Genomic DNA, 20,121 nt, shown 5'->3' on the forward strand with positions numbered 1-20,121 from the left:
TGCGTGATGAAGAGAAGAGAGAGAAGGTGAGAGGGCGGGGTGAGGAGGGGTAGTTTAAATAGTGTGAGTAATGAGCATACATGCAGCCAGACAACTACATCCTACATCGTACCTTGGATAAAAGTTCTATCATTTCCCTCAATTGGATAGTTTCATTTACGATTGACGTATTAGAGGATTAAATGCAACTCAAATTTTATTCGATGGGATTCAATTGGTGAATCTATGCGCTATCCCCTCCAACGACTCCCGGAAATCCCCGCCATCGATATGGGTCAGTTTACCCGGTGAGCTTCTCAAGTAACCGAGATCGGCGTCATATTGACGGGATGGACATCATAATGTTAACAATCGTGTTAACCCACTTGATTCGATGACTCACTTGATCGTCGAGACCCTCGAGAGATTCAGACGTAAGGTGGTTCTGTGGGTGTGTATCCTTTGACCCGCTCTCCACCAGAGATGAGGATGCAGGATTAACGGAGTACAATGATCCGATTATCTATTTAGTTAGCATCCAAACCCTCCTTTGCTATATCCTAGCTGTACTGGGAGATTGGTAGCAGATCTGTGTGCCCACTCGAACGCCATACTCGTTGATCCAGTTTTTCCTCTTCCCAGCCTTCTCAGTCGTCTCCGCCTGTTCCTGCAGCATGTGCCGCCCAGTAGCAGTAGCAGCAGCATCGTCACTGAAAATTATCCGGAGCCACAACATATCGCATAATTCCTTCTTCTTCACTGTAGACGTCCAAGTTGTCTCCAATCGAATTCTCTCGCCTGTCTCCGGGACCCGGCCTGCCGGATACACGTCCCCGATCAGAGCGGCAACTCGGCCAAGGTACCGACACCACCATGCCTCCTGCGCCGACACACACTTGCTAAGCTGATGGTGGAATGTCTGGTCTGTGGGAGGGAGGTCCCCCTCCCACCGCTCGCAGAGAGTCAGAGCAAGCAACGCGCGATCAACATGCGTAAGGTTGTTGATTGACGCCAGAATCCCTGTGGTTGTGCTATGAAGCGCAGCAGCGGACTGGCAGGCCCGATGCACCTGAGAATGTGCGTAGAGCATATTGGCAAGAGCAGTTATCAAGCTAACATCAAAGGATTCTGGTGCTTGCAAAGATGCTTTTGGTGATGGAGAAGTTGGCAATGCCTGTAGAAGAAGGCCCCTGATTGCCTTTGCAGATGGAGGCGCGTATGGTGACGTCGCGGCCAGAAGAGGGTGCTCTGCCCGAATCTCCTGTGGAAGGCGATCAAACAAAAAGCCCTCGCGTACTCCCCCCTGACAGAATTGTATATGCGTAATGGCAGGTAGAGCGTCCATGATCACATTGACCAAAACAGCCACTGCGGGGATCTGTGATGCCCGCCGCTTCGACACTCCAAACACGCTGACTTCAGAATCTGAGACCGTCTCTAGAACGGAGGCCGTATCGTGAAAATCCTCCCTGCGCGCTCTGTAGCCATTGATAATCGGGATCGGGTACGGGTTGACCTTAGACTGGTTCATGAGCATGTATCCCCAGCCCCTAAACCCCCCACCACAGAGATACAAATCAAATGTTCCACTGCGCTTAGCAGCCTCAACGAGACGTTCAGGAAGCTGTAGACGCGCGTACGCATCCTGGAAATTCCTCGTCATCTCCTCCTTCAACTTTGCCTCGGCGTCCCCGCCTTGCCTCGCCTCTTCCCAGCGCAGCTTCAACGCTGCCGCCCCGTACGGGAAACTAAATGAACCCAGGGGACTCGTGCTCACCACCCCGTCCTCCTCCATCACCCAGGTAATCTGCGTACTCCCGCCCCCAAGATCCATCGCAAGTCCCGCCACAGAATGCGAGCTACTGGCGATTCCCAACGCCCCGATACGTCCCTCCTCCTCTTTGGAAAGCATCCGCACCTCCCAGCCCGTGCGGGCCTTGATCCGCGCCCGGAACTCGTCAGAGTTGGGTGCGGTGCGTGTAGCCTCTGTAGCGAGGACGTGAATGTTGCCCGGGGGTACGCAAAAGTCATCGCAGGTGATTTTGAACCGCACGAGTCGGTCCACAACCTGTTCGATGATTTCTTGAGAGATGGGCCCCCGCACCTTCTGCCCGTTCTCTGTCTGCGAGAATTGGGCCTCGTAAAGGGAGATCCCCACCCGGTCTTGGTATATTGTCGGCAGGAGCCGAGCTTTGGGCGGGGAAATGTCGGTGATGGAGAACCGAATTCCATTGCTATTTGCTGGTCAGGTTACTGGAAGTGAAGATAGCTGATGCTCTGGCAACAGGAATAGCGGGAGAGTTTCAGTGCTCATAGCTTACCTTCCCATGTCCACCAGGCCATACAGGTGGGCCGTATCATTTTTTGACTCCATAACCATGGTGACTGTTCAGAACTCGGAGACTGAGAATGAAATTAAACGCACCACAGTGATGTTGGTATCCAGAAGTCGGTACGCCCAAGCGCTTTTATGGCGACAAAGGAGCGACCAGAGCGACCTTCCAGTCAAGAAGAGGGAACTCCTTAAACCCACAAAAGAGGAGCCGGATACGATGCAGACTCTGCCTCTCACTGTAGAATAGTTGTTAAGAATTGACTTTCGAAATGCGATGGAAAGTCAGGACGATGCGAAAGTCAATCGGAGATAGCCTGCCCCGCTAAAACACACGCAAGGAGCTACTATCACTGGCAGCGACGCAGCCATATCCAGAGTGTCCAGTAACATTACAATCTCGAGAACCAGAGAAATAGATTTACAGAGATCTGTCATCAAGTCTAAACTGAACACGACTTTGTTTCCAATTGTATTGTTATATCGTGCCAACTACCCAGCTTGGCTGCACATCATAGCCCCTCCCGCCTTTATATATCAGACATCATTTCCAATCATGAAAGCCGTCATCATAATATCTCATAGTACATAGCGAAATCTAGACCCATAATTCTCCTCTGCCACACCATCATCGTTTTCATTGGACCCTCCTTCGGCAGATCCCTCGTTCTTGGTACCATATTTCTGATCCAAGCACTTGTTCTCCCAGACCAAAAGACACCGCAAAGTGAGTGCTAGGGCAGTCACAAATATCATAAAAGCGGCGCAAACAGATTGTCCTCGAACGTATCGAGGCGCGTCTTTTTCAGGGAAGATGTTGGTGCCCAGAAAAGGGCCACATTGTCCGACCAGGTTGAGAATTACAATCCCCATACCTCGTCGGGTGTCGGATCCTTGATTATCTAGATGATTGATTAACCTCTGGTCAGATGATATGAAGATGGTGATGACGCACTCAATACCCAGGGAAGTATATTAGCGATAGAGGGGAAGACTCCCACTGCTGCCAGAAAAACGCCGAGATAACGGACCCCAACTGAGGTGCATGTGGCGAGCAGCACATATCCAATAGCCCCAATGAGCGACAACAAAGTAATCATCAGTCCTCGCTGTTGCAGCCGATCAGCCAACCAAGTTGTGGCAATTGTAACAAGAAAGGAAGCGAAGTATGGCGGTGCTGTGAGACCCTGGGCGTTGATCGACGTGAAGCCCATGTCCTTAAGGATCTTGGGAAGGAACACAGGGAGCGAAGAAAAGCTCACGTTGCAGCTGAAGTACATCAACTGTAATTCCGTATCAGTACAACTGATCGAGAATCAAGGGAGAGCACAACATACCGCCGCGATCCAGGCTTTAACATCCAACAGGGTACGGCCAATATCCTTCCAGTCAATGCCTGCTACACGCTCGCCCTCACCGCTCTTCCGAAGCCCTCTTGCTCGTGCAACCTCTTTTTCTTCATCAGTCAGGAAACGGGCAGACGCTGGGTGATCTGGCAGGTAAAACCAGGCAAGAAAAGCAGCGAGTATAGAGGGTGCCCCTTCCACTAGGAACAGTAATCGCCAATTGGCCAACTTGGAATGGCCAGACGTGATCCCATATGCTAGGGCGCCTGCAAATGTGTTGGCCAGAGGCGCAGCAGAGAAAAACAGCCCGATACGCAGACCGAGTTCGTGACGACGATAGAAGAAAGACAACAGGTACGGTGTGCCAGGTCCAAACGCGGCTTCAGACACCCCGAGCAGGAAACGGAGGGCCATCATTCCCTCCCAATTCTGTGCTGCAGCTTGACAAGTCGCAACAATGCCCCTGAAACATTTAGGAGGGTGGTCGCACACGGAATCGGGTCGTCATGTGGCACTTACCAGCTCATCACAGTGATCGCTGCCCAGCGATGAGGTGGTAGAATCTTCCACATCAGGGCTAGAAACTCGAACAGCGTGTACGCGATGTAGAAAATCGTTAAAAGCCAAGAATAGCGATGTCCACTTAAATGTAAATCTTGTTTCATCCCAGCTATGTATGCATTGCCTGTATATAGTCAGATGGAAAATATTGCTCCATTCCAGTCATAAAACAAACCTATGTTAGAGCGATCGAGTAACCCCAAAAGATCTAGGCTCAATGTCCTTGTTAGAAACAACACTCAGAGTCGACAAGGCGGGGGGAGGACTCACACAAGAACCCCAGAAGGGTCGGAACCCTTAGATCTAATTTCCTCAGAACCCGGCGCTCGATAGCTGGGTCTATAGTGATGGCTGATGCAGGCATCGAGGGCAGTGCTGTGTTGTTGGCTTCATCATGATGGACCGCGTTCTGTTTCTCCGTATCAACGCCGAGGGCTTGTTCAATAGCGTCTTCCATTTGATTCTTAGGAGTATCATTATCCTCGGGGAGCCCCATGGCTGGAAGTGGTATTAAAATGAAGGGTATCCGCTATGAGTGCAAAAGAGTTGGCGACAATAATCGAAAGACATTGTGAGGACTGTAGGAGAACGAGGACATGATGTGCTTTTTAATTGCCGAGTAACGCAGTAACGTCGGCAATACTGGTGGGAAAATGCCCCGATCTATTGAGTGATCTGCAGCTTTAGGACCAGGACCGCGATCCTCCTGTCTCACAACCGGACCAGAATGGCTGAGGTTCGGTGAGGGGCGAGAGACGCCATATTCAGTGGTCAACACTTGCAGAAAAGTGGATTCATCCATAATTGAGATAACCTAATTATGAGAGTAGTATCTGGGCTCCATATCGGATCTCAATTGGATCCCCGCCATGAAAGGGAGCTTTGCACTATCATTTCTCGTAGTTTATCTTCAGGCTGAGAGTGCGGAGATACAAGTGGCGGGTAGAGGGAAAGCTTGTTCTTAAGCTCTATTAAGCTCCCTCCTGCCGTTCTTGAACTGGACGAGTCAATGTCTCAAGTCGAGAAGGCTGGAGAGGAAGTTTGACATTTATAGTTATAGTTATGACTAGATCACATTTTAACGTCTTCACTACGTAATGTCCTTGATTCCTTACAGCTTCCCCATCTCCCCAGCCTCTGTCCATCTTCATTGTGGTCGAAGCGTTCGGATCATCCCCGGTCTTGGCGTGGCAGATTTTAATGCCTGATCGGTAAGGTGTTAAACTGCGCTGTGAGTTTCTCCCGCCAACCGCACCCGGTGTCTTTCTGGAACTTCAATTTTCCCGTGTCGCGTTGATAGCTAACTAGCATTCATCTAATTGTCCTCGCCTCCGATTACTACGCCTTGGAGGTGCCCTAGTCCACCTTCTATATTGTGTTTCGCTAGATAGACTGGATACTGTCATTTCTGCGACCGCGTTGACACCTGATCCATTATTGTCCATCGATATTTGATCACAATGGACGACCCAGCGAGCCGCGTCCCGGCGCAGTTGGTGAGTCGTTCCGATTCATTGCATAGTCATTCGAGGACAGCATGCTAACTTAGTGGACTTGATTGTCATAGCTGCCGCACATGCATCTGGTGTCGCGCCATCGGTACCCTTTGATGCACATGATGCCGACAGACACCGTCGTCGAATACCTCCTGTCCGCGCCCAAGATCGTTCGCGAAGCTCAACCAATGCACTGGACGTTTTTAGATGGGCCTCAGGATGGAACGGTGATGCTCACATGGCAGCCGCTTAACCACTTAGGGACGAACTTCGCCAGCGATGGTTACGTCTGGGCCGACGTGGAACAGGCCTTTACCTTTGAAGCTCGTGGATACGTATGGCGCTTGTCCTATGCATCTCCAATTCTCTGATTCCGTATGCTGATGCCTGTCCGTGACAGATGGTGGAGATGTGGCTCCATCGCAGCGGTTACCACCCTCCCAACGAGTCTGTGGCCATCCACTGTCGCAGACGCTACCGGCTGTTGCCCACGAAAGTCCCCAACCCTAGCCTTCCCCCGCCGGACCCGTCACTATGGATTGTGCATTACTCCAGAGCGCCTCCTACGGAACATATTCCAGCGAACCGGATTCCAGTCTCCCCGCAAGTGCAAAATATGCTGGCTCAACGTCGTTTCCTCCAGAGCCAGGGTCAACTGGCGCGCAAAGATTTTATGCTTCATGATCGGAACAACTGGCCCACAATCAACTTTCCTCCACAGATAGCGCCGCAAGCACTTGCCCAACCGACGGGGCCATATCCCAATGCCATGGTCGGCCGTCAACCCTTCTATCCCCAGCCCGGGCAACCTGTGCCTGCGCCCGCCGCTGCAGCTCCGGCCAAGGCACCGCGTGGACATCGCGCCTCAACTGCGGCGATGACCGCTGCAGCAGCAGATTTTGCACTCGAAGACGAAGACGTTTCCACGGGCGACATGATGGATTTACTGACTCCTCGGGAAGTAAGCAAAATGAGATATCAGCAACACCACGAGTGGATGGAAGAGATCTTCGCCTCGCCGTATGCGATCAGTCAGATCACGCCTGTTTCTTTGGGGCTCGGTCGCAAAGGCGAGTTGGAGACTCTGACTGCAGGCTTTTTCGATGCACCGGTTGGGCCTGCAGGTGGTGATTCGAAAGAAGGCACTGAGTCTGCTCAAGCGACAAAAATGGAGCCCGAAAAGGCAAAGGAGTTTGCCGACAGGGTTGCCAAAAAGGTGGCCGACATGACTGCAGAAATTGAGAAGCTTAAGAAGCGCCATGCCCGAAGGATGGAAAAGTTCAATCGCACGTCTTTACTTAAGGATGCTGAACTCCGACTTCGGGATGCAGCAGCGAATCCTGAAGATACCGGAACAGAAATTTGGCGAATGGAAGGTCGCACTGAGATGCCAACCGAAGGGGATGGAGCTGAGGTCGTTCCCGTTGAACACAAGGCCAAGTACAAGGTTGATGACATTGTCCGAGAAGTTGAAGCCTCGTGGCGCAGGAAAATCGTACCGGAACCCAAGGTTTCCTGCGTACAAAAGGGTGGCTTGCTGGAAAAGATTGAACCCGAACCTGTTTCGACTGCAGCTGATGTCGATATCGACATGGGCCATACAGACAGCCATCTTCTTGGTCAGTTCGGCGCGCCTGCACAAGGGGCAGCTCCTGCAGCTCGGGGACAAGCGGCGCCAACAGCCACTGGACCGGCACCTGCTCAACCCACCGCGTCTTTGGATGCCGAAATGGACATGGGCGATGGCCAACCCACGAATACCGCTGTTGGGGAAACTGGCGACTGGGTAATGGTGAACGAGGACAAGAAGGACGACAATATCAACAAACCGCCTGGCGACATGCAAGCGAATGAAACGCCGGGAAGCGGATTACAAGGACTAACTCCTGGCCTCGGAGGCGCGGGCGACACCGGTCTTGACAGCGCGAATTTCGACTTCACCAACATGGACAGTGCCGGAGACGCGCTGGCAGCATACACGGAGCAGAACGAGGGTCTGGATCTCCCTGATCTGGACAACTCGGCGTTTGGGGATGCCTTTCACGCATCAGATAATGAGCATACCCACCACCATGATGCAGATGACATGTCATAAACAGGGCCGGAGGTGGTCGCATATTTTTTCTTGTTTGGATGTAGGCTTTATCAACGGGTGTTGGATGGTTCTGTTATATGCTGGGCGCTGGTTGATTTTTTTTTGTCGCCTTCTGCTGCCCACTCATCCAGGGAAAAGAACTTGTGTTGTACGATCTAGATAGGAGACACACATTGCTGTAATCGATTCGTGACGGCCTGTATCAAGGCCGCTGTTCTGCACTCTGGCATCGGTCCATCTTATATTATACTCTATGCTTTACTTCAGGGGTTGGCTCCCACAAGGTCTACAATGTGGTAAGAGTCCGATGTTGTGGTGTGCCTCCTCTATCAGTTGTCCCGCGCACATGACGGCGTCACTGGATGAACATAATTGCAACACTCACTCTGAGGTATGAGGATGAATCACAAGGCGGGAAGATCCGCATGACAGGACGGTAGTGAGATATTCATTTAAGGACTGATTGCTCAAGTAAGTCTTGGGGTAGAATATACGGCTATGCCATTGTCGCATACAACACAGTATGGTTCTTTGACAATACCATGAGCTTCCATAATTCTGTCGTCCTTTGAATCCTTACAGCTGCTATTCGGTTAAAGCCAATCGCAATACTTCATCGTGATCGTTTCAGATCTATTACTTTATATTTGCTTGCTGTACGAAGGTGCATCCCCTGCTATATTCTCTCAGTTAGCGTCGCTTGCGCATCAGTCCAGTGTCCCAACCAAAGGGCGCTCCTCGTCTACGAGCAGTCATCATTATCCGACCGACAGAAGTCGATATGTGCTTCCTCGAAGTCGACGACGGACCCGGACCCGGTATACGAGTCGTCGAATACCGCCCGGGGACGCTCCGCGTCTCGGTTCCAGGTCCTCGTCGACGCAGAAGCAGCTGCAGTAGCAGTGGCAGCGGCAGCTCCAGTTCCAGTTCCAGTGCCGGCTCAAGCAGCAGCAGCTCGAGCCATCATAGTAGCAGCAGCAGCAGTAATAGCGATGGTACTACCGTTGTCATTGCGCCGCGTCCTTCGCATCATCGTCAGCAACACCACCACCACCATTCCTGGTATGCGCGTTCAAAGTCACCAGAACCAGAACCGTCGTATACAACTGTGCAAAGAACGAGGGTGCGCACGCGGTCTGAGTCGATTATTCCTCTCAGAAGGAGGTTCTTTGATAGTCCGCCTTGTTCGCCGTCTCCGACGTATAGAAGTGTGAGATACGTTGAGCCTGGGGGATGGGAACGATCGCGTTTGCACCATCCAGGGAGAGTATGGGAGGAGGAGGTGAGATTTGTCTCTGGGAGGACAGGATGATTTGAGTCCTGTAAGACGGGAGTATCATACTTAGCTATACAAGCTATCGAGTTTAAATGCCATACTTGTCTTTTGATTGGTAGAGATGATTGTTGCGTGTTCCAAGATAAAAGGATTATGCTCCCGTCATGATCTTCACGAACCCACTCCGTAAGATAAAACTATGAGACTAGGGCACTTGGCTGGAAATGCATCACAACCCAACGCCAAAACGCGACACTTCCCACGGCTCCAATGCTTGAACTCAACTCTAAATCATCCATTAGAATTAATCGCACACATCATGAACCATCTCGACATTGACTGCATTCGGATCATGACTTCAGCTTCCGCTGATCCCGCATGACGTCATGTAAGAGCAACTGCGCCATCAGTTAAGATGAACACCCGTTCGTCATCTCCTAGGGATATCCATCTATCTGTCTTGTGTCATCGTACATCTGATCTGCAGTGACCGAGTCGAGAAGAAAACATCGTGTTCCTCTCGGTTGTATAGCAATCCTGTCGTAACTACACTTCAAGGAAGGCGCATTCCTGCTTGATCTATTCAAGTAACAGCTTCGAACTGCGTCGCCTCAATAAACTGGTTGTACAGCTTTGGTGAATAAACAAGTTTCAACGGACATCGCCATGATGTATGAGCCGTGCGAAAATATCCTATCCTCTACGTGGCTAACCGCTCCAGGAACCGAAACCTTTCCATCCGGAAGAAGGAACCGGCCCGCCACCGCTTCAGCATGTCCACCTTCCGCGGTCTGCAGGCGCCCGAGCTGAGCAAGAAGATGAGCCGCATCGTCAAACAGGAGAACTCGGCCATCTCAGCCCACGAGGCAGCCGGCCGCGAGCGCGTCAACATCGCCGCCCAGCTCTCCGAATGGGGCGAAGGCACCGAGGATGACGCCGTCTCTGACATTTCCGACAAGCTCGGTGTGCTGATGGCAGAGATCGGCGAGCAGGAGGATAACTTTGCACAGAGCCTGGAGGATTACCGGAGTATCTTGAAGCAGATCCGGGATACGGAGAGCTCAGTGCAGCCGTCGCGCGATCAGAGGGCGAAGATCGCGGACGAGATTCAGCGGCTTAAGCTGAAGGGGGAGCAGAGTAATGCCAAGGTGGAAGTTCTAGAGCAGGAGTTGGTGCGGGCTGAGGCAAATAATCTGGTTGCCGAGGCTCAGTTGACCAATGTGGTACGTATGACCTCGAGAGGATACCTGATAGAGCGCATGGGGCTAAGATTTGGCCGATAGACCAGACAGAAGCTCAAGGAGGCTTTTGATATTCATTTGGCTGCGGTCATTGAGCGCGGAGAGAAGCAGATTCTTCTCGCGCGTCATGCTCGCCGTCTTCTCAACTACCTCGACGACGCCCCAGTCGTCCCTGGTGACACACGACAGGCCTATGAGCATGCCGATGAAGCAAGGCAGATCCTTGAGGCTGCCGAGAATGACCTAAAGTCTTGGGAGAGCACCGTCGAACCCATCCATACCTCTGCGGGAGAGACCTCTGGCACGACTCTACTGCCCACTGGAGCAGGTAGAGGCCAGGAAGCTGCCGGGTCTGGTTCAACTGGGGCCGCTGGTAATGTCAACGAGACTGGCACCGACGGCGCCACACACGAAAAGTCGGATGAGCAACAGATCTCGGGCGCTACCGGAACGCAGCCCGTTGCTGTTCCATACTGAGAAACCAGCGGAAAGCAGATAGGTACTCTTTCAGGGTAGTGTCCTAGTCGTCAGCTTTTATTTTGTAGTATGGTTTGATATTGGATGGGATGGTCATGGGTATATGGATTTAGTCGGAGTCTATATGAAATTTTCGGGTCTGCTGCCGTGGTAAATGATTTGTAACAAAAGAACTGTATTTTACAGAATTTCATAAAAGTCAATATACTCTGTTATATGCACTATTAAAAGTCGTGGAAGAGTCCTATCCTGGAGAGTTGATTGCAGTAATCTCACGTGACGCAGGCGGCAGCAAGTGACGCGGATGTTGGAGCTTCGATGGAGCTCTCAGCCAGAGCTGCAATTGCTTCCCCATTCATCCATCCACTTCCGCCATCGTCCCTGTATATTATCACTTCGACTAACTTCCTGCTTGCCATCTTGCTACTGGAATCTAGAGAAGTCGGTTTCAATCATGGATAAATTAGTCGCCCAGTACTCGCGTCCACCTCACCAGAATGAGTTCTACTCGGAGCAAGAACAGCAAGACCTGACAGAGAGCCTCCCTCCTCTTTCTCTGAAGTTCGCTCTTCCTCCAGTTGCAAATGTGAGCTACAATTTGAGAACACGCCACCTGTCTGGACTTTCGGACCTGTGAGAATGCTCTGACAGAGCGGTTTCACTGAGCGGATCCTGCATTGATCGCACTTCGGAGAAGCCATCAACTAATATGTGTTCTTGCTCTTCGCATTTAGTCCTCTGCATTCCTTCGTGCCATGACCGATGACCACTCGAATCCTAGCTGTCCCATTAAGCTCGCTCACGGAACAACAACACTCGCCTTCCGATTTCAGGGCGGAATTGTATGCCGTCAACTCCCTGTCCAGCTGGCCCGCATTGTAGCAGTCTGGCTGACTTGTTGTCTCTTAGATCGTCGCAACGGATTCGAGAGCTACCGCTGGAAACTGGATCGCCAGTCAGACAGTCAAGAAGGTCATTCCCGTGTCGCGGTTGAGTCGGGGTGAGGACAAGAAGCAGGATGCTCCGGTCCCGGGTCTACTGGGTACTATGGCTGGTGGTGCTGCGGTATGCAACCTTTTGCGTCCTGGTGACATGGTGACACTAACAAAACCGCCCTTCAGGATTGCCAATACTGGCTGAGATATCTGAGTCAGCAATGCACACTCCATGGTGAGTCTGGACGTATCTCTGGCAAGAGTGTTATGTTAACGTCGTGGCAGAGATCCGGCACAAGCGTCGTATCACCGTTGCGGCAGCATCGAAGATTCTCGCCAATCTGACATACGCTTACAAAGGGATGGGCCTCAGCATGGGTACAATGTTAGCAGGCGTACGTTTGGATCCCTTCCCTTGAAAATGGGATGATGTGTGAAGCTGATAACACCGCAGATGACGCCTCAAGAAGGCCCAGCCCTCTACTACATCGACTCGGACGGCACGAGACTTCCCGGAAACCTGTTTTGTGTTGGATCCGGTCAGACCTTCGCTTACGGTGTGCTTGACGCCGAGTACCGCTACGACCTAACTGAAGAGGAGGCCCTCGAGCTCGGTCGTCGGAGCATTCTTGCCGCCATGCACCGCGATGCTTACTCTGGTGGTTTCATCAACTTGTACCATGTCAAGGAGGAAGGCTGGGTCCACCACGGTTTCGACGATATGAACCCCATTTTCTGGAAAACGAAGCTGGAAAAGGGCGAGTTCTCGAACGTTACGTCGGCCCTTTAAGGGCACATTCCGATAACTCCTGTGGTCGATATGATGATTATTTCGTAATTCCTTTTTCTCTAGGCATTGAAAACTTTTCGACTTGCGGTTGCCGTCATTGAAATCTACCCTGATAGTACGAAATAGGCAAACCATCGAGGAAATGAAATCTAGAATACAATAGACAAAAGGCTGCGCCTCGTATCCTGAAATGTCTTGATATACAGAAGATCAAGACAAAACAGTATATCAGAAAAGACTCTAGATTGTATCCCATAAAATACAAACACCCTAAGGCGACAAAAAGACAAAACAATGCTCAAGCGCTCTATACACATGCTTTTTGACTGAGCTCAGCGTACCTCGTGGAGTATATGCATCCTTTATTTTGCCCACTTAATTGTCAACCCAGAACTTCATTCTGATACCCATCGCGGCGAGTTCCACGTCAAGGTAGCGCAGGACACCCGGAACAGCGACGATAGTGACATTGTCACCGCCGACGTAGCGACGGCCGTCTCCATCCTCCCACACCACGGCACGGGAGTCCTCGAAAACAGCCTCGCGGGCGCAGCGTCGGCAGCGCACAATGCCCGGCGCACCGCTCTGCTGGGCGAAGGCGTTCTTGGCGGCCGCCGCGGCAGAAGCGGCCAGACGGGCCTTGTTGGAGCCGGCGGATGAGACGGCGACCTGGGTGGAGAGGAAGGAGCCGCAGTCGCGGCAGATCCAGGCGCGCTGGGAGTCGGAACAGTTCATCAGGCGGTCCTGGAGTATGAAGGCGGCGCCGTGGGCGATGAGCGAGTCGCGCTCCATCTCTCCGACACGGATACCACCTCCCTTGGCACGACCCTTGACGGGCTGGCCGGTCAGCTGGTTGACGGGACCGGTTGTCCGGACCTGGAACTTGTCGTTGACCATGTGTCGGAGACGCTGGTAGTGGACCACGCCGATGAAGATGTCGGCGGCGAATTCCTTGCCCGTGATACCGCTGTACAGGGGCTCGTTGCCGTAGTAGTTATAGCCGGCCTTGCGCAGCTGCTGGCCGAAGTAGTCTGCCGCGGTGTTTTCTTCCGAGAATTGGAAGGGAGTGGAGTCTTGAGGATGGCCGTGTAGAGCTCCGGCCTTGCCGGCCATAGATTCAATCATTTGGGCGATGGTCATACCTGCAATGAGTTTAGTCTCTCAAGTCGCATTGAATGCAATGGAACCGGTCTGGAAAGAAGAACTTACGAGAAGGGAAGGCGTGAGGGTTAATGATCAGATCTGGCTGGATACCGCTCTCCGAGAACGGCATGTCAATCGCAGGCCAGAGCTGGGAGCAGACACCCTTCTGTCCGTGACGAGAAGAGAATTTGTCACCGATAACAGGTTTTCTGGGGATACGGTACTTGACGCTCAGTGCCTGGCACGGCTCCAAACCAGTCTCGGCACCCATGATCCGGATGCTGTCAATGTATCCTTCTTCTGCGTCTTTGTACTTGACGAAGTGCGTGATGCCGTCAACGTTCACGTATGAGTCAGAAGCAGCATCATAGCGCACAGTATGCCATGCAGCAATCAGACTTCCCTCCTTGACTCTGGCACCCACATGAGGGAGACCGTCCTCGTCGAGAGTAGTCCGCCACTCTGCCCGAATCTCTCCGCCGGGAGCGAATCCAAAGAGCTTGGTGATCTCGCGTCTGGATTTGCTGCGTCGCGAGTCCTTGTCGTCAAGGGAGTGTATCTTCGTCTTGTAAATAGTACCATACCCGAAGCCGCGCTCGTGCGACGACTTGTTGATAATCATGGCGTCATCCATGTCGTAACCTGTATACGAGATAATGGCCACGACCGCGTTCGTGCCGTTGGGGAAGTTGTCTAATCCATATGCGTTGTACAGCGGAGGTCGTACAATAGGCGTCTGACCAGTCTGTAATCTGTACAGCTTGTTGTCCGTACGGTATTCGATCGCTGTGCCGGGTGTACCCATCGTCTGCTTGCTCATCTGGCACTGGTACATGTTACGGGGCGACTGGTTATAGTCGGAGAAAGGTGTCATGTTGGCGACGATGGACAGGATGTTCGTCGGTGTGAACTCAATGTGCGTGGACACGCCCGCGACAAGATCGTCGGGTAAGCATGCAATCTCCATAAACGGCTGTTCGAAGGGGCCAACGTAGTCAAGCTTGTCCAGAGGTAGGTATTTGACAGGTCTGTACATTCTGGCGGCTTGAGAGAACATGTAGACACCAGGATATTGGCCACCATTCGAATTGGGAACATAACCGACCTCCAATTCTCGTGGGATGTTGTGTGTACCCGAGACCTTCCAGTGCCGAACGGTATCCGCAATCATACGGGCCTGCTTGGGTGAGCAGTATCCAACGATTCTGCCATCCAGCTGCACCGTAACGCTGTCTTCCAAGGCCACGGACGATTCAGATCGTACACCAAGCTGCACCAACAGCTTTGGGAGATGAGAGACGTTGACATCGCTTGTGGCGATCAAGCACTTGTGAGCAAGATGGTTTAGCAACCCACAGGGTGCTCCATCAGGTGTGTGAACCGGGCAAAGGAAGCCCCAACTCTCGGGAAGCAGCTTACGAACAGTGGTTGTTTTCAGCTGTGCGAAGAAACTACCTCTGTGAATCATTCGGAAGTGACTGATGAATCGGTAGAAGTTGATCTTTTCCGCCATGACAGTGTAGCCAGACACCTGTTGTAAATCGAGACCCGTGGGACTGACGAGATTACCAGTCGACAGGAAATACTCCAGCTTACCACCGATGTTCTCGTTAGTCCTCTTGACAATCTTGCTCAAGAAATCTCTTTCGAAAGCTGGATCCGTGAATTTTGCACCACCGTTGCGATTGGACCAATCTCTCAGGATAGGGCCAAAGGATCTCATCCATTCCTCAAGCTGTTCCTTGAGAATCATGCCGTAGAGGAAACCGCCGAGCAGGATTTCTTGGTTAGAAACGGCATCCGGGTTGTCTGGGGCACAATCTCCAGCAACAAGCGCGTACAGCTTCCGGATCATGAACATGATCAACTTGAATTTGTCATAGTCTTGGGTCTCGGTGACATTCTGGTTACCGAGATGAGGCAAGACAATTTTGCGGAGGAACTCTGTACCAGCATCCTCGTTGGACATATCTGCCGGAACACCAAGAACGGGCCTGAACTTCTCGCCCAGATAAGCTCGGCAGGAGGAACGGGTATGTAGGTTGTAGGCTTTGTATGTTCTCAGCAGCAGTTCCACACGGTCCGTCACGAACGTATTGTTGACACCCTTGGAAGTAGCGCTGCCGACAATGCCTTCGAAGATTTCGCGATCGTTCGTTTCGACCAAAGCCTTCATGATCATCATAACGGGGATGAGGTACTCGTTTTTCCGCCAAGAGAATCGGAAGGTCACGTTTCCATCGCTGAGGTAGTGAAGAACATTCGTCTGCGATGTCTGATCAGAGCGCACTGATCGTATTTGGATACCGAACTTGGTGTAAGTGTGACCGCGACGAACGAAGGAACCACGGACAATTGCCATGGGATAATTCCTTTTGCCGACAACCAACATACGGATGAGCTTCTCGTTACCGTTGACGATAAAGTAGCCTCCCAGTTCCTCCGACTCTTCTTTGTGCTGAACAAGCTCCTGGGGAGTCGCCTTCTCCAGGTGGCATCGATTGGTCTAGATTTCAAATGCTGTTAGTGTGCGAAAAAGCAGTTAGATATCTCCTATTTCAAACACTTACCCTCAGCATAATGGGCACCTGGCCAAGTTCTCTGATCGACTCCATCCAGTCTCCATTATTAACCTGATACTCGAGCCTCGCGCGCAGCTTCCCACGGTATGTAGCATGTCTCTCTCTGGCTTCTGAAGGGTAGATATTTCGGTTACGAGTAGCGAATTTATTTGTTGCGGGAATGGCCGGTTTCTCAAGGAAGATTTCCCTGATTCGGACATTAAGCCTGTTGCGTTTCGGAGGTCGGCGTCCCTCCGCTTTCCGTGCTCTCTTCTCCTCGGGGGTCTCAGCATCTCCATCCAAGAAGGTCTTGATGCCAATGTCTTTCAAACCCGCTTCGAGGACCTTGCTACCCTCAAAAAGCGCGTTGAAAGAGTCAAGGTGTGGCCGAATGGCAGCCGCCAACGAGGGAAATGCGGTGTGGTCCTTGGGGGGGTTCTTGAAAAGCTGGTGCCGCCGGATGGTATCAAAATCGACGGACCAATTGGTATCAGTCGCTGAAGGAGCCATTTTTGGAAAATTTCGGGCACTCCGTGCCTCCCTCTCTGCTTGTCTTGACTATACCCGTGCGGAGGAATCGACAGAAGATTTTCAACTGCACTGGGCTAGTCCGGATGCGTGCCCCAACGAGATTAAAAAAAAAAAAAGTGCAATATGGACACTCAATGTCCCATTCCTCACCCAGAGAAGCGTCCTAAAATCGATGTAGACTGGACTCGAGGGAATGTATGGGACAGAGCGTCGCAGAGGTCGATCGGAACAATCTGTCGGAGACCTCGTTCATGCTGGAAATTTTTCGAGGTGGACCAACGGACACATATCATCACGTGCTGATACCGATAGAGGAGACAGATATGTGCCTTAGTGCCTTGCTGCCTTGGGCATTATAGCCAAGCGTCACAAGGATCACCCTGCAGCACAGATGCCGCCTTAGGCAATAAGGCAGACTTTTCTAGGAGACAGCAAGAAAGACTTCCCATGACACAATAATAACAAGGCTTGATTGATGGCTCAAGTACAACACAATGAATCACTTTGGTACGACAAAAAGTCACCTGTCTAAATGACTATCAGGGGGTAAATGCGTGTCAATATCAGATTTAAACCTGTTAACATTGCTACTCCTGTCCATTCCAAATTATTGTCTCATTGACCTGATTGAGCTACTAAGCTAAGCGCTCCCCTCCACCGCGGCGCAGAGGGAGTCGGTCATGCGTGCACATAGATCCCAAGCAATTCAGTTTCACCAAAACGCAAAGTATCAAGAAGGATTTCCTTTTGGTTTTTTTAACCTTCATCTCCTTGGGGCTTGTAACTACAAAATTTACTGGAAGACTTACCGCTCCTTTTGGCGCTCTATTCTCTAGCAGAATCTTGTCCCTTCACAGCCACTTGCTCGACCTTGTGTCCTCATCCTCCCGAACCTTCTGGGCGTCTCTCCACAAGCCGCTTTCCTTATTGCTCCCGCGCATTTACTATTTGCTTTTACTTTGCCTTAACTTTTCGACTGCGGTTTAGCCCATCTACACCATTCCTGCGGTAGCTGGCTACCAAATATACTAAACCACCAAGAGGCTGACTTTCAGCCTACCCCCACTTCCCGCGCTTCGATCCAAGTCTCCAGGGCCTTGGATCTCGACTTATATCCACGTCCATTCGTCATTTGTCACCAACCCAGCACGCACCCTGTTTTCATCCTGATCTTGACCACAACTGATTCGGTTTCTTGGTTCCTGACCTCTATCCGAAGTAGAAGAAGTGATCTGACGTATCCACAATATGGCGGGTATCTTTCGGACGATCTATGACTGGCTCCTGAGGATGTTCTGGTAAGTGGGCCGCGGTTTCAAAAAGTATTCGCCCTGTCGGCGATAGCTCTCCCGGCCCGGTCCCCGCAAAGACATTGAATGGTTCGGCTTGCTAAGAGGGGTAAATGTATGTTGCGAATGTAGGGCGACGGAGATGGATGTCACGATGATCGGACTGCAGAATGCGGGGAAATCGTCGCTGTTGCGGGTGCTTGCGGTATGCTTTATTTCACTCTTAAGCGACCAGACAGTTTCCTTCTCTTCTATTCGTCAATGCTAATGCGGAGTGTTCGAGTACGATAGGGAGGAGAGTTCACTGTAGAGTAAGTCTGGAGCGCGTAGGACCTGGCCTGGCCACAACTGGGCTGTCCTTGTCTTGGGTTGCTAAACCTCGCCTTTACAGCTCGATTCCAACGATCGGATTCAACACGAAACGGGTCCAGAAAGGCCATGTGACTCTAAAGTGGTCAGTGTCCGAGAGTACTCTGGGTGTCGCATTCATCCAGCTAAATATTGACACAGTTGGGATCTCGGAGGCCAGCCGCGGTTTCGACCAATGTGGGAGCGATACTGCCGAGGGGTTAATGCGATTGTGTAAGTATCAAGGTTCGTTCGTTGACCCCAAGCCAGCCATGATTAACTCTTGATGCAGGTATATAGTGGATGCGGCAGATCGTGCCGCCCTGCCCGTCGCAACAGAGGAGCTCCACGAGCTGATGGAAAAACCTTCGCTTGACGGCATTCCTCTGTTGGTTTTGGGAAACAAGTCCGACCTTCCGGACAAACTGTCGGTTGACGAACTCATAGACGCAATGGATCTCAAGTCCATCACGCGCCGTGAGGTGAGCTGCTATGGAATCAGTGCCAAGGAGGAGACAAACCTCGACGCCGTCTTGCACTGGTTGATCGCCAGAGCAAGCAGATGAGATATATGCGGGATAAAGCCTGCAGTGACGGCCTAACAACACAGACTCTCGTTATCATCTTTCGCCTTATCCTCGTCTTCAACCCAAACACTTGTAGATTCTCATAATATCGGCTCGCGCCTCAGTTGTAATGACCGTGATGATGTGATCCAGGCACATGAATGGAGCGATTGACCTTTTTCTTTGCGCGGTTTTGGAGTCCTTTGCGACAAGTATGTTCTCACCTATTGTCAAATGATAACAAGCCATTTTTTGTATCATCACCAAGGATATCTGTTCTGTCTAGCTGGGCGGGGGGGCATCGGATCAGCTGACAATAAGCTAGCCCTCTACTGCGATCTTGATTTGATTCCATCAAGAAGAACCTAATCAAAGCAGTAAAGGTCCAGAGAATGCCTGTAAGAGAGGATATAGCTGCACTGCGAAAGCGCAAAATCAAGTATCCCGAACGGCCAGCGCTACTCGGCAGTTTTCTGAGAGCGTAGGCGACCTCGCTAGGAGAAATTTAAAGACGCGTTGAGATAACGACACCCAGCCAACTTATTTATGGCTGTCACTGAAGAGGTCCAACAGTGGCCACTGACCACACACACACCAACTGATGCGTTGGCATTGCAGATGGGAAGACGGGAACTAAACAAGCCCTGCCGTGGGCTTCCAGCGAATCCAGCCCCGCCAACCACAAGCTCGCGAGACAGGCGTTGCCATCGTATCTTGGTCCTTCCCTGTCAAAAGGTAGATGGGGGATTATGGTTGGCGGAACAAGGCATCAAATCGCGAGTTAGATGTTGTAGGTTTTTGACGAGAGTCTCTAGTTGTAAACCGTGCGCTTTACAGGTTTTGTTGCGTCCTTTGTTCAAGAAAGGTAGAGTTATTTAGTAGTTCACTGAGTTGACCACTCTTGAACTGTCCACTCATCGATGCTGACAGTATCCGTTTTAGAGTACGGAGTAGATAGTCCGGGTCTTATTTGATCGATAATCCAATGCGGACGCTCAAGGCCACCGGGGTACATCGATGTCCTATGAGTCGTTTTAACGATATTGACCCAAATTCAGAAGTAGTCTATACAGGACTGACAACTTCTGACTCTCTTCTTCTGCGGACCCATCTCATGTGACAGTCAGACTGAAGTCGGGAACTTTTTAACGCCGG

At 51.4% G+C, this 20,121-nt stretch overlaps 6 protein-coding genes across 6 annotated transcripts; 3 read left to right on the top strand and 3 right to left on the bottom strand.

The window, feature by feature from the left end:
* Positions 1–532: 532 nt before the first annotated feature.
* Positions 533–2,359, bottom strand: ALT_0632 (retrograde regulation protein 2; the record flags this gene model as incomplete). The annotated part of the gene is made up of 2 exons (XM_033556090.2): positions 533–2,213; positions 2,301–2,359. 2 exons carry the CDS (start codon positions 2,357–2,359, stop codon positions 533–535), a joined length of 1,740 nt encoding a protein of 579 aa, XP_033411981.2.
* Positions 2,360–2,890: 531 nt separating this feature from the next.
* ALT_0633 (putative MFS transporter) lies at positions 2,891–4,714 on the bottom strand (the record flags this gene model as incomplete). The annotated part of the gene is made up of 6 exons (XM_033556091.2): positions 2,891–3,213; positions 3,267–3,594; positions 3,649–4,120; positions 4,177–4,342; positions 4,394–4,426; positions 4,489–4,714. 6 exons carry the CDS (start codon positions 4,712–4,714, stop codon positions 2,891–2,893), a joined length of 1,548 nt encoding a protein of 515 aa, XP_033411982.2.
* Positions 4,715–5,678: 964 nt separating this feature from the next.
* ALT_0634 (uncharacterized protein) lies at positions 5,679–10,803 on the top strand (the record flags this gene model as incomplete). Its single annotated transcript, XM_033556092.2, has 6 exons — positions 5,679–5,714; positions 5,786–6,049; positions 6,115–7,802; positions 8,504–8,932; positions 9,807–10,308; positions 10,369–10,803. The coding sequence occupies 6 exons, from the start codon at positions 5,679–5,681 to the stop codon at positions 10,801–10,803; spliced, it is 3,354 nt and encodes a 1,117-aa protein (XP_033411983.2).
* A 454-nt stretch (positions 10,804–11,257) lies between these two features.
* On the top strand, positions 11,258–12,528 carry pre2 (proteasome core particle subunit beta 5; the record flags this gene model as incomplete). Its single annotated transcript, XM_033556094.1, has 6 exons — positions 11,258–11,389; positions 11,538–11,645; positions 11,713–11,868; positions 11,925–11,973; positions 12,024–12,133; positions 12,193–12,528. The coding sequence occupies 6 exons, from the start codon at positions 11,258–11,260 to the stop codon at positions 12,526–12,528; spliced, it is 891 nt and encodes a 296-aa protein (XP_033411985.1).
* Positions 12,529–12,903: 375 nt separating this feature from the next.
* On the bottom strand, positions 12,904–16,742 carry ALT_0636 (DNA-directed RNA polymerase I core subunit RPA135; the record flags this gene model as incomplete). The annotated part of the gene is made up of 3 exons (XM_033556095.2): positions 12,904–13,670; positions 13,738–16,177; positions 16,242–16,742. The coding sequence occupies 3 exons, from the start codon at positions 16,740–16,742 to the stop codon at positions 12,904–12,906; spliced, it is 3,708 nt and encodes a 1,235-aa protein (XP_033411986.2).
* A 1,269-nt stretch (positions 16,743–18,011) lies between these two features.
* On the top strand, positions 18,012–18,966 carry ALT_0637 (ADP-ribosylation factor-like protein; the record flags this gene model as incomplete). Its single annotated transcript, XM_089599009.1, has 4 exons — positions 18,012–18,061; positions 18,444–18,506; positions 18,563–18,634; positions 18,693–18,966. The coding sequence occupies 4 exons, from the start codon at positions 18,012–18,014 to the stop codon at positions 18,964–18,966; spliced, it is 459 nt and encodes a 152-aa protein (XP_089456673.1).
* Positions 18,967–20,121: the final 1,155 nt, after the last annotated feature.

This window comes from Aspergillus lentulus (genome assembly GCF_001445615.1).
Source record: "Aspergillus lentulus DNA, contig: Alt01, strain: IFM 54703, whole genome shotgun sequence".
NCBI lineage: Eukaryota > Fungi > Ascomycota > Eurotiomycetes > Eurotiales > Aspergillaceae > Aspergillus > Aspergillus lentulus.